Source organism: Rhinoraja longicauda, chromosome 9, assembly GCF_053455715.1.
Source record: "Rhinoraja longicauda isolate Sanriku21f chromosome 9, sRhiLon1.1, whole genome shotgun sequence".
Classification (NCBI taxonomy): Eukaryota; Metazoa; Chordata; class Chondrichthyes; order Rajiformes; family Arhynchobatidae; genus Rhinoraja; species Rhinoraja longicauda.
The window spans coordinates 15,942,096-15,957,219 of record NC_135961.1 but is presented as its reverse complement, the minus strand read 5'-3'; the positions used below and the strand labels follow the sequence as shown (position 1 = coordinate 15,957,219).

Below are 15,124 nucleotides of genomic sequence, written 5' to 3'. Positions count from 1 at the left end.
TAATAAAGTCCATTGGGTGAGTTCATCTTGGTGTGTGTGTGCGCGTGCCTGGGTATTCATCTTACTGTGTGTGCGCTCGTGTATTCATTAGTGATTTGGTGTCATGACCTTTGCCATACTTTATATATTTATTACAAATTAACTTGGTTTACATTTTGTTATATGTTTTAGTTTGTGAATATTAAATATGGGGGTTATTAAATCATAGAAGAGTTACAAGACAGAAGATGGCCATTTTTTCCATTGTGTCTCTGCAGGCACTCTACCAGAGCTCTCTTTCCCTGCAGTTCACCAATTCCAGCTCCTTGCCCCCTTCTCTGGAGAATTGCCAATTTCCCCTACCATATTGTATCCAATTCCTTCTTTACCACAGTGTAACCTGCCTTCACCATATCTTTAAATGGGGAAACTCCAGATGCCTACCATACATAATATAAACAATATTCTTTCTCTAGTCCTCTCTGATGCCTTCACATCCATCCAATAAGGAGACCAGAATTTTGAATATTCATTGAGATTCAACATTATTTCCCTGGGCTTCTATTGAGAAAGTCCAGACTGGTTTATGCCTTATTAACCATTTTCTCAACTTGCTCTGCAAACTTTCAATGCCTTGTACTCCCCATGTTGTTCTGCTTCTGCTTGAAATGGTGGAACTGTATCCTTTTGTTCTATGTTGCCTTTCTTCATTCATCTGACCAAACAGTATGTGTAGGAAGGTACTGTAGATGCTGGTTTTCACCAAATACAGATACAAAATGCTGGAGTAACTCAGTGGGACTGGCAGCATCTCTGGAGAGAAGGGTTGAGACCCTTCTTCAGACTGAGATTCAGTGGAGAGGGAATCTAGAGATATGATTGGGTAAGGTGTGAACTGACAGATTAAAGCAGATGATAAGGAAATGTAGAATGGTTCATTGTTAGCTCAGGGGAAGGTGACAATGAGGCATACAATCAATAAAATTAATCAAAAAGACAATGAAATGGATTGGAGAACTGGGGTGGGGGAGGGATGGAGAGAGAGGGAAAGCAAGGGTTATGAAGTTAGAGAAACTAATGTTCATACTGTTGGGTTGTAAACTGCCCAAGTGAAATATGAGGTACAGTTCCTCCACCTCACATTGGGCCTCACTCTGACAGTGGAGGAGGCCCAGGACAGAAAGATCAGTGTGGGAATGGGAGGGGGAGTTAATGTGTTTAGCAACCAGGAGACTGTAGGCCTTATCACCTTGGGTATCTCTGCTTTAAGCTTCATCTGCTATGTGTCTGCTCACCACATGTCTATTTATATTCTGCTGCAATTCATCATTATTGTCCTTAGATTTCACAATACTGCCAAGTTCTGTGACATCTGCAAAATGTAAAATTGTCTCCAGGTGTAGTTATATATTATACATGTACATATGCATGTACAGACATATGTATACACACATATCTGTATCTATCTCAAAGGGTTGAATACTAATTCCTGGGACTATCTCTATTTACCTTATCCAATTCAAAAAACAGACCTTCACCATCATTGTTCTTTATCAGATACGAAGCCAACTTTGCAATCATGTTACTTTCATGCCACATGCTTCAACATTATGCAGCACAAATATCAAAAGCCTTCTGAAAGTCCATGTACACCACATCAACTACATTATCCTCACCAACTCTATCAGATACTGTATTAAAGAATTATCTCATGTTGAGTACAATTTCCCTTAAGTCTGTGCTGCCTTGCCATTTTTCCTGTTAATCTTGTTAAAATTAGATTAATTTTACAAATCACAATACCATTATGTACTATGGTTGTTTATGAATAATTAACAGCACATTATCATGATGCATAAGGAGGTTACCACTAGCATGGATTGTCACACGTATCTGGGCTAACCCAGGAAGAGGAGCCCTATATCGTACTTCATGATAATTTGACGGCCTTTTATTAACAGCCATTTGTTGAACTCGGGGCATGGATAGGTACGTGCGACTGGGACATTGTAGCCGATATGGAAATGTGGTTAAGAAAGTGACAGGGCTGGCACCTTAAAGTTCCAGGGTACAGGAGAGGTAAAGGTGTAGGTAAAAGAGGGTATGTTGCTTTATTGAATAATGAGAATGTCATGGCAATAATCTGAGATGACATTACTGATGATTTGTCTAGTGAAGCTATATGGGTAGAGCTGAAGTACATTCAAAGGAAAGATTTGGAGGGATGTATATATAGGCAATACATGGGGAGGTGGGACTAGTGTAGATCGGGCATCTTAGTGGGCGTGGGAAAGTTGTGCCTGTTTCCATGCAGTATGGCACTATGTAGGTCTTTAACATTCCTGATTGGTTGGAATGGTGGAATTGTAGAATGGTGGAATGACCGAGGAATTGTATCAGCTGCTCAGAAACCATGTAGAGTCCTCCATTATCCCATTGCACTAGTCATGCGATGCTGGGCATTGAGCGGATTGAATCATGTCCTATTCCCTGATCATTCCTGATTTTTGGTGTATGACGTCCATGAAACGTGGGAAGCCATCTTCTGAAATAAGTTCCAGAACCCTTGGTTGCAGCCATTAAAACAGCAAGATATTCTTTGGGTATGTCACAGAGGTGTATGATGATGAGGTTCATACAGCCATGAATTGCAGTCTGAGTTGTGAGATTAAAGAAATGCCTGCTGCAGCATCCTAGGATAAAAAGGCAAGCAAATTAAAGGTAATAATAACTGAAACACAGAAAAACATGACAATTTGACCTAACTGTTTTCTATATAAGATTTTATTTTCAGAAGTGTTCTGTCTGAATCACCTGTTGATGGCTAAACAATTTACTTCATAGCATCGGGAAAGATCATCAAAACAGGCTGTCTAATTACGAGTTTTTAAATAATTTCTGTTTTAATTGCTTACATCAAATGTGCAAATTTATTCAGTTCATGTTTTTAATTATGATTTTTAAAAAGTTGACTTGAATATTATAACCAGAACATATGAAGTTAAGTGACAATGGCACTTGTCTAGTTTTGTATATTCACCAAATTGAATAATTCTTTGACTGCTGCACAAAAAAGCCCTTAATAAAGATCTAGTGAATGGTCCTATTGATTCTTTGTTTGTAAAGATTTTCTTCCATTTGCGTAAGTACCATGCAGTAAGGGCTCTGAATAAAGGAGGAGAGAGTAACGGCAATATCCTGTGAGTAAAAACTGACCATACAATTGTACGTCTGCTCATCTTTATTTTAACAAAATAATGAACATCAAAAAAAATTCTGCCTATCGGAAAATCACAAAGAATGAGTGGGAATGGATTGTCTATTTCAACAGGGTATCAAATTGAAATTTAAAAAAAAACATAAACTATTGTTAGCTGTTCCACTCTAATCCTAAAATATAAAGTCAACTCTCTCCCTTTCTTTCTCATTAATGCACTGCTTGAAGTAAAATTTGTCAAGAAAATTTATCACCAAATTCTATTTATAATTCAGTGTGAACTGAAACTAATTGAACGATCTTATCAGTATCCAAATCTAACTAGAATTTTCACAGTATTTATGATTGCAGCACCATAATTGTTCCTCAAGATTTCTAATGAATCTCAATTTACCTGTTAGGTCTTCAGAGATTAATGCAAGTTGATGGTTTGATGGATGAGTTCAAAGTATTAAAAGAAGCCAACAAAATCCCCCCACACTCGTAGGTATACACTGTATGCATGTCTGCACATGTGTCATGATACATGGCCAAGATTGAACACCAGATAAAGTTAGTTAATGTATCCTAGTTGTCAACTCTACTTATCGGATGCAATTTCAGGAAACAATCAGAATAGACCATCACTATTTTAGTAAGGATTACATTTCTGAAATTGTTTAATATTCATTATTAGCATGTTCTAATGTAGTTAATTTAACATTACAATGTATTTATTAAAATAATATTTGTGTTAAATTAACCATACCAGAACATGCTAATAATGAATATTAAACAATTTCAGAGATGTGATCCTTATTAAAAGAATAGTGATGGTCTGATTGCTTCCTGAAATTACATCCGATAAGCAGAGTTGATATATATATAACTCTGACTTTGTTATTTTGCCAATATTTATAATAGTGATAAGCAATTCCAGCACAATGACGCATATTAAAAGGAATAAGTAGCACGATTGTGGAAAATAGTTGAGGTACATGCATATTTATTTATCATGCAGGTTAAATATATTAAAACAATTTGTGCTATCAAATATTTTACATTTCTTATAACATACCGAGAAGTTGTCATTTTTCTTTTGCCGCTAGATTGATTGTGTCACCAAGCTTTGAAACACAAGCAATATGGTTAATGCTCTATAAAATGGCCCAGCAAGCTATTCAGTTCAGGGGTCAATGAGGGAAGAGCAGTAAATGGGTGGCCTTACCAGCCATATCCACATCCTATGAACAAATAAGCCAAAATAATGCTTACTCACCTTTGTCTGGCGTTGTCTGATTGGCTGTTTTTTCTTACCAGATGGTTGTGCATCAGGGAAATAATGCAGCACAGGATACCAGACGGTCTACATTTTTATTTCAAAATGCTAGAATACCCATCCAGAGAAAAATCATTTGTCAAATTGGAAAAAAATATATTCATAAAAAATATGTTCATCTTAGAACTTAATATTGCATTTAACAATAAATAGAACATAATCATCTTGTCAGCACTGTGTCCAAGTCATCCAAGTGATACCAAATCATCTTGTCAGCACTGTGTCCAAGCCTTTTACTATCAATAGGGGTATATTAATGCATGAAAAATATATTGACTGCAGTGCTCCAGCTTTGAATCTATTCATTCCCAGATGCATTTTATTTAACTCTACATATCTGTAATTGCATGTATTTTTGTGCAAGAGCAAATTAACCCAAGCTTAGCTCACCCAATGCATTACTTAATTTGCTCCTATTATTGTATTAAATAAGCTTAATTTAAATATTTTGTCAATCTTGCATTTAATTTGAAGATTCGCTTTTGATAGCTTGCACTTTCATCATTTTAGCACACTTAGAGAAAAGGTTGTATAATGCAGAAACAGACCATTTGGTTCACCACACCCTGGCCTACTATTGTACTTACCTGTACCAGTCCCATTTATAGAGGGACAGATCAGAAATGTGTAGGAAGGAACTGCAGATGCTGGTTTAAACCCAAGATAGACACAAAATGCTGGTATAACTCAGTGGGACAGGCAGCATCTCTGGAGACAAGGAATGCTGCCTATCCTACTGAGTAACTCCAGTTTTTGTGTCTATCTTTGATATAGATCAGAAAGTTGGGTGTAGGAGTGGCAGATGGTAGTATGAGGCATTGCATTTTAAGTTGTCTAATACCGGCAGGGCATACAAATAAATATTGGGGACCTTGGAAGCATTGATTTAATATGGACAAAATGGTGAACTGCCAAGAAAGTAGAGGCACTGGTGCATCTTCGTGAATACATCTATATGCTGGGCGAAGGACAGGTTATCCAAGATGTTAAAGCCAAGGAATTTGAAGTTACTAACCTTCATCAATGAAAACTAGCATGTGGACTCCCAGCATCCCCTTTCTGAAGTCAGCGATTATTTCCTTGGTTCTTAAGCATAAGGTTTTTGTTGCAGTATCATTTAACCAGGTGTTCTACTTCTCTTCTGTATGCTGACTCATTGCCGCACATGACACAGCCAGCAACAATAGTACAGTTGGTGTATTTATAGGTGACATTGGAGCTGTGCTTAGCCACAGTTGTTGATGTACAGGGAATGGAGCAGGGGATTGAGTATGCAGCCTTGTGGTGCACTTGTGCTGACGGCCATTGAGGAGGAAATGTTATTACTGTTCCACACCGATTGAGGTCTGGCAATGAGGAAGTAGGGATCCAGTTGCAAAGGGAAGTGCAGAGGCCCAGATCTTGAAGCTTAGTGACGAGTTTGGAGGGGGTGATTGTGTTGAATGCTGAGCTGATGTATGTATTCCTGTTATCCAGATGGCCCAGAGCAGAGTGGAGAGCCATTTGGATAGCTTCTGCTGCTGACCTGTTGTGGTGATAGGCAAAGTAGAGGATCCAAGTCATTTCTGAGGCAGGAGATAATTTGTGCAAAAAAACTCTTGAATTACTTAATTACAGTGGATGCAAGTTCCAGGAGACAGTAGTTATTGAGGCATGTCTACATGCTGCTCTTGGTCACCAGTAAGACGTATGTCATTTTGAAGCAGGTGGGAACCACAGAACTGATGTTGAAGATATCTTTTAATGTCCATACAGGTAAGTTGGTCCATACAGGCCTTTAGCAGATAGTTTGGTACACAGTCTGGACCAGTCAGTTTGACTTGATTCACGCTTCAGAAGGATGTTCTGATATTTGAGACCGATCAGAGGGTTGACTGGGGCTATGGTGGATCATGTAGGTGTCATTGTTCTCCCTTTCAAAACATGTTTAAGGCATTGTACTCATCTGGAGTGAGGTGTTGTCATTCATGTTATCTGGATTCGCCGAGCAATAGCATGCAAGCTCTGCCACAGCTATCGATCATCTGTCTGTGACTCCAGTCTCACCTGGAATTGTCTCTTCATGCTCGCAGGAACATCAGAAGATTGTTTCTGGATCATGTCCTAAAAGCCACAAATCCAGCCTTCAGCAGATGATGAAACTCCTCGTTCATACAGGGCTTCTGGTTGGGGAAGAATTAGAATAATTTTGGCGGTAGACATTTATTCATGCACTTTTTTATATAAAATCAATGATGACAATGATATATTCGTTCAAATCTGCTAGTGAACTCTCAACCATAGCCCAGTACATCGATATAAAGTAAATCCCCAACTGCTCCTCTGCCACCTGATCAGCACTTTGTACTTCTCTTCAGTAGTGCCATGCTCTTCAGCTTCCTAGGCAGGAAGATGAAGCAGTCAGGTGGTCAGATTTTCCAAAGTACAGGAAAGGGATGGAGTGGTTGGGATTCCATCAGGTTGGCATTCCTGATCGTAGTATAACGGTAGACGATTGTTGAAGGTGATGTATTGATGATAGTTGGGTATATGTTTCTTCAAACTAACCTGGTTGAAATCCCCAATGATAATGAGGAAGGCGTCGGGTTATGTCATGCTATGCTTATCGTGATGCTCAAGTGCTAGCTTGATTTCTACCTGAGGCGGAATATAGATTGCAGTCAGGATGACTGCAGAGAACGCTCTCAGTATGCAGAATGGTTGGCACTTACCTGTCAGATGTTTCAGTTTGGAGGAGCAGGAAGACGACAGCATCTGAGAATCATAATTAGGTCATCATGAAGCAGACAATGCCATCTCTTCCTTTCTCTTTCTGGTCCACACAATGGATGGAAAAACCTTCAGGCTGGATTGCCATGTCCAGAGAATGGGGGTGAGCTATGCCTCTGTGAAACAGCACACAGCAGTCCCTCGTGTCTCTTTGATACATTATCTAGCTTACCAATGCTATAAATAGTTCTGGTGCACTGTCACCTTCATTTTTTTTCCAAGTTGCTATCTTCCACTTATTCTGCTTGCAAAGTTCTATCATAACACAGGACAGGTTGTACTGCACAAATAAAATTAATTAAATATAATTAATAGAACTAATTTCCCAACATCCACGAATAATTTTACACGTTTTATTACAGCAGTGCAATTATTCAAACATAACCTACTGTTTATGAGAGACTGCAAATGCTGGAATCTTGAGTTAAAAGGCAAACTGCCTTCATCTACAATTTATTATTCATTGCATTCGGAATGATAAAAAAAATATTTTCAAAACAACTACAGTTGGAGCTTGTGCAGCATATAAGGATCTTAACTACTGTGATTTTGTACTGCTGAGTATTATTATGTTGTCAATTTCATAAAATGTTCTTGATACATTATCTTTTATTGAGCATCTTTGATTTGCGATGATTCATAGGTAAAACATTATTTCAAGTAATAACAATAACATATTTTCAAATGTGAAATTTGTTACAAACTTTTTATTTAAGATTGAAGACAATATGTACAATAGTAATGCATTTCCCTTTCAGTGTAACATGAACCATTCTAGTGTCAGAACTGAACAAAGTGGCCACATCATATGTTAGTTTAACATGGATGTCAACCGTACTTATTTGCATAGCTTTGAGTGTGACATCATGCTTCAAGCCTGAGACAACGATTTTATTGGCAGTAGTGTGGGAAGGAACTGCAGATGCTGGTTTAAACTGAAGATAGACACAAAATGCTGGAGTAACTCGGCGGGACAGGCAGCATTTCTGGAGAGAAGGGATGGGTGATGTTTTGAGTCAAGACCCTTCAGACAGAAGGGTATCAACCCGAAACTTTACCAATTCCTTTTCTCCAGAGATGCTGCCTGTCCTGCTGAGTTACTCCAGCATTTTGTGTCTGTCTACAATGATTTTACTGGCTGTAGTGTTCTGTACTTTCATCCTTGATGTACCTTGATGCATTTATTGATAGCACTGATGCAGCCAATTTACTGCTTAGAGCTATTTACAGTGTCATTCAGAAACATGAATTGCGAGATATTTTCCTTTATGGAGTATCGCTAACAACTTTTGAAATTATGTATATAACCAAAATTCATGTTAAGTCAACCACTTTTTATTTTAAAATCCAACAATTCCTTGGTGATGACAAGTTTAAGATAAAAACTGCAAGGTCTACCATGATGAAATACACCTGGATCCAGGCGGGGAATGACCACTGGCTGGGAAATGGATTGCGACGTTTCGGAGCGGGACTGTAGATGCTGCCTGACCAACTGCGTTCCTCCAGCACTTGATGTTCCTTCATCATTACGGGGTCCAGATCCTGAAATGACCTATTCATTAGCACATGGGAATACCGTACGCCGGTTCAAAAGCTGGCTCGCAACCGTCTCAACTGCAATATGTGGATGAAGAAGGATTTCAACCCGAAACATCACCTATTCATTTTCTCCTCAGATGCTGCCCGTCCCGCTGAGATACTCCAGCATTTTTTTTTAATCTATCTGGGATGTACAATAATTGCTGGTCTTAGCACTGACATCCAGAGCCCCAAAAATAAATGCACTAAAACATTGAAAGTGTGCAGATTTTTCTCTCCTTCAAGAAGTTGCGATAATTTTGCTTGGAATTCTCTCTGGGCCTTTCTGGGTGGGTTGCAGGAGATATTTTACCGTCAGGCAGCGGGTAAAATAATCCCCTCCGATTGTGGCGCAGGGTTACACACAAGTCAACGGTTGTCCACCCGACCAATCGGGAGTTGGGGTTCAAACAGTCATTGGAGGATCAGCAGCCAATGGCGCTGCCGTCATGGGTCGCTCTCTCCGCCCATTGGTCAGAAGGGCGTGTGTGAGCGTGAGAGTCACTACGCTGGCGGTTGGAGCGGCGCCCGGCTCCCAGTGATTCGGCGCGCGGCCATTTTGAATGCGGCCGTGAGGAGCCGCGCTCGGGGAGTGGGCGGGCTCTAATCTGCTGCTCGCTCACTAGCAGCCTCTGCAGTCCGGCAGCGCTTGTCTGCCTTTCAAACGTGTCTCTCAACGCTGAGGGCAAAGAGCTGCGGTTTTAAACCCCAAAAAATAATAACTCAACCTCATTAAACAAAAAAGAAAAGTGTCGAGTCGGAATCATGTCGGAGGAGTTTCAGTCCCCTTCGGTCTCATCCTCCGTCCGTCTCGACGACATTATGGAAGACTTTACTCGAGAAGGCGCAGAGAAGGCCGCCGACGACTCGCCGCTTCTCAAACCTGGGGCCGGCGATGCGCCCGTCACCCCCCCCACCCCTCCGCCGGTGCCGGCGCCCAGGACCTTCGAACCCGCAGAGAGCCACGGCGGGAGCAGCGACGTGTCACAGGACGAGTCGCCCCCGCCTCTGCCCGCCAGGAGTCGGCCTGAGCCCGACTCCACCTCGGAGCCCGCTGCGCCCTCGGAGGTGGCCAGGACGCGCCCAGAATCAATGGGTGAGTGTTGGGGTCGGCCACACCTTGCCCCAGACCTACTCAGGTGGGGGAGGGGTGCAACTAAAACTACTTGGATAAGAAGCAACTGATCTTGTAATTACATTTGAAATTATGACATGCGTTTTAAATGTTCAGGGCTAAAGCAGGTAGAGGTCATTCGGCCCCTTGTTCGTGATCCAGCTTTTAGTTGAGTCAGATTATTTTTTTACCTTAAAACCACCTTCCTGCACTAACCACTAAGTTCTGTCAAACACCATCAGTCTTGACAATGTTGGGAGACTGACCCCCGTTAGGTTTCTATTTGGGAGAGAATTCTAACGATTCAGTAACTTCTACGTTGATGACTTTGATACCAAACATTATTCGAATATTGAATCGGTCTTTATTTGCAAAATTGCATTCTTGGCAAAATAAAAATGCTACTCGGAGCGCTCACTGCTAGATGGAGTAGATATCGTGAACTTTGTAAGGGAATCGAATAAATATTTTTATGGATAGAACGAATTTGGGGAAATTGCTGGAGTATGACTAATTTGATTACTCAAATGCAAGGCAGGTCATCGAATTTTGTATAATTCTGTGATGTGGAAGTCGTGGACAGTAAAGTATGCATCATTTTGTAGAGTGATGCAATCTACTCGTTTCGTATTGTAAGGCGTGTAACAGAAAATGACGAAACGAGATGTTTTCAGGCTAATACAGATTTATTCCTATTCCTATTTCCATGGACTGCACAAGGGACCCTCCAATCTGTACGCGTCTTGTCGGCAGATGATTGACAGTGTTATGGCCATTCAAAGACAGGAACCGATGGCCAAGTACGCCATTCGCAGTATTGGGTGGGACTTCGAACTTGGTGTTGAGTTGAATGTTCAGCCATTTGAGCTGCGAATTGTATATCTGGTTGCAGTCACGTCAATAGAGGGGTTGTTTCAATTTAAAATTCATGCTTCCGAAATGATTTCGCCAATACATAAAATATACGACAGCAGTTGATTCTTAATTGCTGAGTTGTTCGATCACTGTAATTTCACCCGGCTTTTCATCATTTGGCAAAACTTGTCTCATAACGCACAAAAGGAACACACTGCGCATGCTGAAAATCTGAAATTAAAATAATGCGTTCTTTTCACCTCCTGATACATTTGTCTCTTTCAAAACTGCTTGGAAGCAACGACTCCAAATGACCACAAAAATTAGTGCCGCTTTACTTTTTTTTTCGGTGCTGGATGAAAATGCCCTTGATGTGAACACAATTAAAAAACAAATAAAGGTGAATGTACGGCGACAGTTAATTATGCTGGACATCTCCGCAGAGCTCAATCTCCCATTTAAGTTAAATGGGTTAATTTCACAAACACGTCATATTCGGTGCACATACTGACTTTCCTGTCCTACTTCGTTCATGGTTCAACACGTCTTTCATTTTGCAAATTGAAGAATCAAGATTTTAGCTCTCTGTAAATAGTCATTAATGGCTGTTTATTTTCAAGTTGACTTGTTCTGCATTCTTTATTAAATAGCATTTGAGAACCTGATTGGGGAATCTGTCAAATATATTAAAATAAAACTATGGTTTCTAATATTAGACATTAAAAATTTGAAATGGGTGATTTAGCGTCTAAAATAGGATTTCAGAAATACTGCTGTCTTGTAAGATCAGAAGATATGGGGACAGTTAGGTCATTTGGTCCATCGAGTCTGCTTCACCACTTGATCATGGCTGATTTATTTTTCCCTCTCATTCCCATTCTCCTGCCTTCTCCCCATAACCTTTTATGACCTGACTAATCAAGCACCAATCAAATCTCCACTTTTAAAAACGCCCAATGACTTGCCCTCTGTAGCAATGAATTCCACAGATTCACCAACCTCTGGCTAAAGAAATTTCTCATCTCCATTCTAAAGGTGAGTGATGGAGGCAGATATTCTTAGTTTACTTTATTGTCATGTGTACTGAGGTACTGTGAAAAGCTTTTTTGTTGCCTATTATCCAGTCAGTGAAAAGACTATACAAGATTACAACCGATTATTATCTCAATGGCAGATTATTATCTCAATGGTGTCGGATTAGGTAAAGGGGAAGTGCAACGAGACCTTGATGTCCTTGTACACCAGTCACTGAAAGTAAGCGTGCAGGTACAGCAAGCTGTGAAGAAAGCTAATGGCATGTTGGCCTTCATAATGAGAGGATTTGAGTATAGGAGCAAAGAAGTCCTTCTGTAGTTGTATAGGGCCTTGGTGAGACCATATCTGGAGTATTGTGTGCAGTTTTGGTCTCGTAATTTGAGGAAGGACGTCCCTGCTATCGAGGCAGTGCAGCGTAGGTTCACGAGTTCAATCCCTGGGATGGAGGGACTGTCACATGAGGAAAGATTGGAAAGACTAGGCTTGTATTCACTAGAGTTTAGGATGAGGGGATCTTATAGATACGTATAAAATCATAAAAGGACGAGACAAGCTAGATACAGGAAAATGTTCCCAATTTTGGGGGAGTCCAGAACCAGGGGATGTAGTCTAAGAATAAAGGGGAGGCCATTTAAAACTGAGCTGAGAAGAAACCTTTTCACCCAGAGAGTTGTGAATTTGTGGAATTCTCTGCCACAGAAGGCAGTGGAGGACTGACAAATAAATAGTCAATTTTACTGCAAAGTTAAAAATAATGTCTCCAAGCCTACATAGTTTGGACCCTATTTGGAGGTTGTAGTATTGGCAAGTTGTTTAAAGAGGGAAGGTTGGGTAGGCCAGGCTTGTGTCTGTTCGTGTTCAGAAGAGTGAAAGGGTCTTGATAGAAATGTACAAGATCTCGAGGTGTCTTGACAGGAATTAATTAGGACAAGAGTTTCTTGTGGGAGAATTTAACAAAAAGGAATTTAAGGCAAATGATATCAAGTCGTTTTGAATTCTTCATGACGGTGGAAACAATCTTAAATATTTTGGGGCTGAGGTTGATGGGTTATTCTGGGTGGACAGTCATGTTGAGGTGGGGTTGATTCAAAACAGCCATGATTGTTTTCAATTGGTGGAGGTCAAGTGGTCTTCCACAGCTCCTAACTTGTGTTTGTATACATTCCATTTAACAAAAATATAGTTGCATGTTCAAGAATTGTCTTGGTATTGACAGGGGAGAGTCAGTGGATGTGGTGTACCTCGACTTTCAGAAAGCCTTCGACAAGGTCCCACATAGGAGATTAGTGGGCAAAATTAGAGCACATGGTATTGGGGTAGGGTACTGACATGGATAGAAAATTGGTTGACAGACAGAAAGCAAAGAGTGGGGATAAATGGGTCCCTTTCGGAATGGCAGGCAGTGACCAGTGGGGTACCGCAAGGTTCGGTGCTGGGACCCCAGCTATTTACGATATACATTAATGACTTAGATGAAGGGATTAAAAGTACCATTAGCAAATTTGCAGATGATACTAAGCTGGGGGGGGGGGGGTAGTGTGAATTGTGAGGAAGATGCAATAAGGCTGCAGGGTGACTTGGACAGGTTGTGTGAGTGGGCGGATACATGGCAGATGCAGTTTAATGTAGATAAGTGTGAGGTTATTCACTTTGGAAGTAAGAATAGAAAGGCAGATTATTATCTGAATGGTGTCAAGTTAGGAAGAGGGGATGTTCAATGAGATCTGGGTGTCCTAGTGCATCAGTCACTGAAAGGAAGCATGCAGGTGCAGCAGGCAGTGAAGAAAGCCAATGGAATGTTGGCCTTCGTAACAAGAGGAGTTGAGTATAGGAGCAAAGAGGTCCTTCTACAGTTGTACCGGGCCCTGATGAGACCGCACCTGGAGTACTGTGTGCAGTTTTGGTCTCCAAATTTGAGGAAGGATATTCTTGCTATTGAGGGCGTGCAGCGTAGGTTCACTAGGTTGATTCCCGGAATGGCGGGACTGTCGTATGTTGAAAGGCTGGAGCAATTAGGCTTGTATACACTGGAATTTAGAAGGATGAGGGGGGATCTTATTGAAACATATAAGATAATTAGGGGATTGGACACATTAGAGGCAGGAAACATGTTCCCAATGTTGGGGGAGTCCAGAACAAGGGGCCACAGTTTAAGAATAAGGGGTAGGCCATTTAGAACGGAGATGAGGAAGAACTTTTTCAGTCAGAGAGTGGTGAAGGTGTGGAATTCTCTGCCTCAGAAGGCAGTGGAGGCCAGTTCGTTGGATGCTTTCAAGAGAGAGCTGGATAGAGCTCTTAAGGATAGCGGAGTGAGGGGGTATGGGGAGAAGGCAGGAACGGGGTACTGATAGTGATCAGCCATGATCGCATTGTGGCTTGAAGGGCTGAATGGCCTACTCCTGCACCTATTGTCTATTGTATGATGATGGGCATTGTTTGAGCTCTGGTCACTTCTGAATAATATTGTGAACACATAAATTTTAACATGTAGATTGGAGAGCATGAGATCAAGAAGATTTATTTCTGTCGGTTTAGTTCACTATCACAGGCTTTGCATCTGTAAAGCACTTTCAAAGGAACTTCTTTTTGGAATTGTTTGATTTTGAATGAAGGCTTGTATTTAGTTTGTTGGCAAAATTGACATCTTGAACTTGGATGCCGCTAACTAAATGGAAATGAAGTGAGCTTTTTGATTTCCAAAGTTCACACCAAGTTTATGATCAGGCCCTAATATCCACTAATGGAATTAGAATAGAATTGTCTCGAATCACTCGTCAAATGAATATCCTAGAGAAAGAATGAACCAATCTGACTTTGCAGATTTTGGATTTTTATGGCAGTTTGAATTATCCTTGTAGTGTGAAGCTTGCATTATTTGGCCTTTCTGATTAACAACATGCTATTCCTGCTTAATCTGATTCCCATATATTCAAAATTGTATTCTTGTCAGAAGCTGATTAGTGGTTTTGTCCCAGAAAACAAATGGATAAAATTGATGAATATTGTAGGAAAGATGTTGAACCAAAAGTCATGAAAGACACAATCTAAACTGCTTGAACTTAAATACTCTCTTATGCCGCCGCTTCCTCTGCATTTCCTGAGGGATCATGGTCAAGTTGAATATGATGCATGGACTCCCAGCAGAAGTTTAAACATAGAAATCAAGTGCTGCAAATGTCTTTTGTTTTATGTCTCTGCATGATAGGTAACAGTATATTTGCATATATTCTAACACAATCTTGTAGAGTTAAAAAAT

General features: G+C 40.5%; 1 protein-coding gene across 3 annotated transcripts in view; it reads left to right on the top strand.

The window, feature by feature from the left end:
• The first annotated feature begins 9,423 nt into the window (after positions 1-9,423).
• Positions 9,424-15,124, top strand: part of LOC144596496 (reticulon-1-A-like) — a 55,272-nt gene continuing 49,571 nt past the window's right edge. Inside the window, exon 1 of one of the 3 annotated variants that reach the window (XM_078404838.1) lies at positions 9,424-9,960. In XM_078404838.1, the coding sequence (XP_078260964.1) occupies positions 9,630-9,960 (331 nt within the window). In that variant the 5' untranslated portion in view covers positions 9,424-9,629. The remainder of the gene's footprint in view (positions 9,961-15,124) is intronic. The other 2 variants (XM_078404841.1, XM_078404842.1) reach the window with 2 other exon arrangements.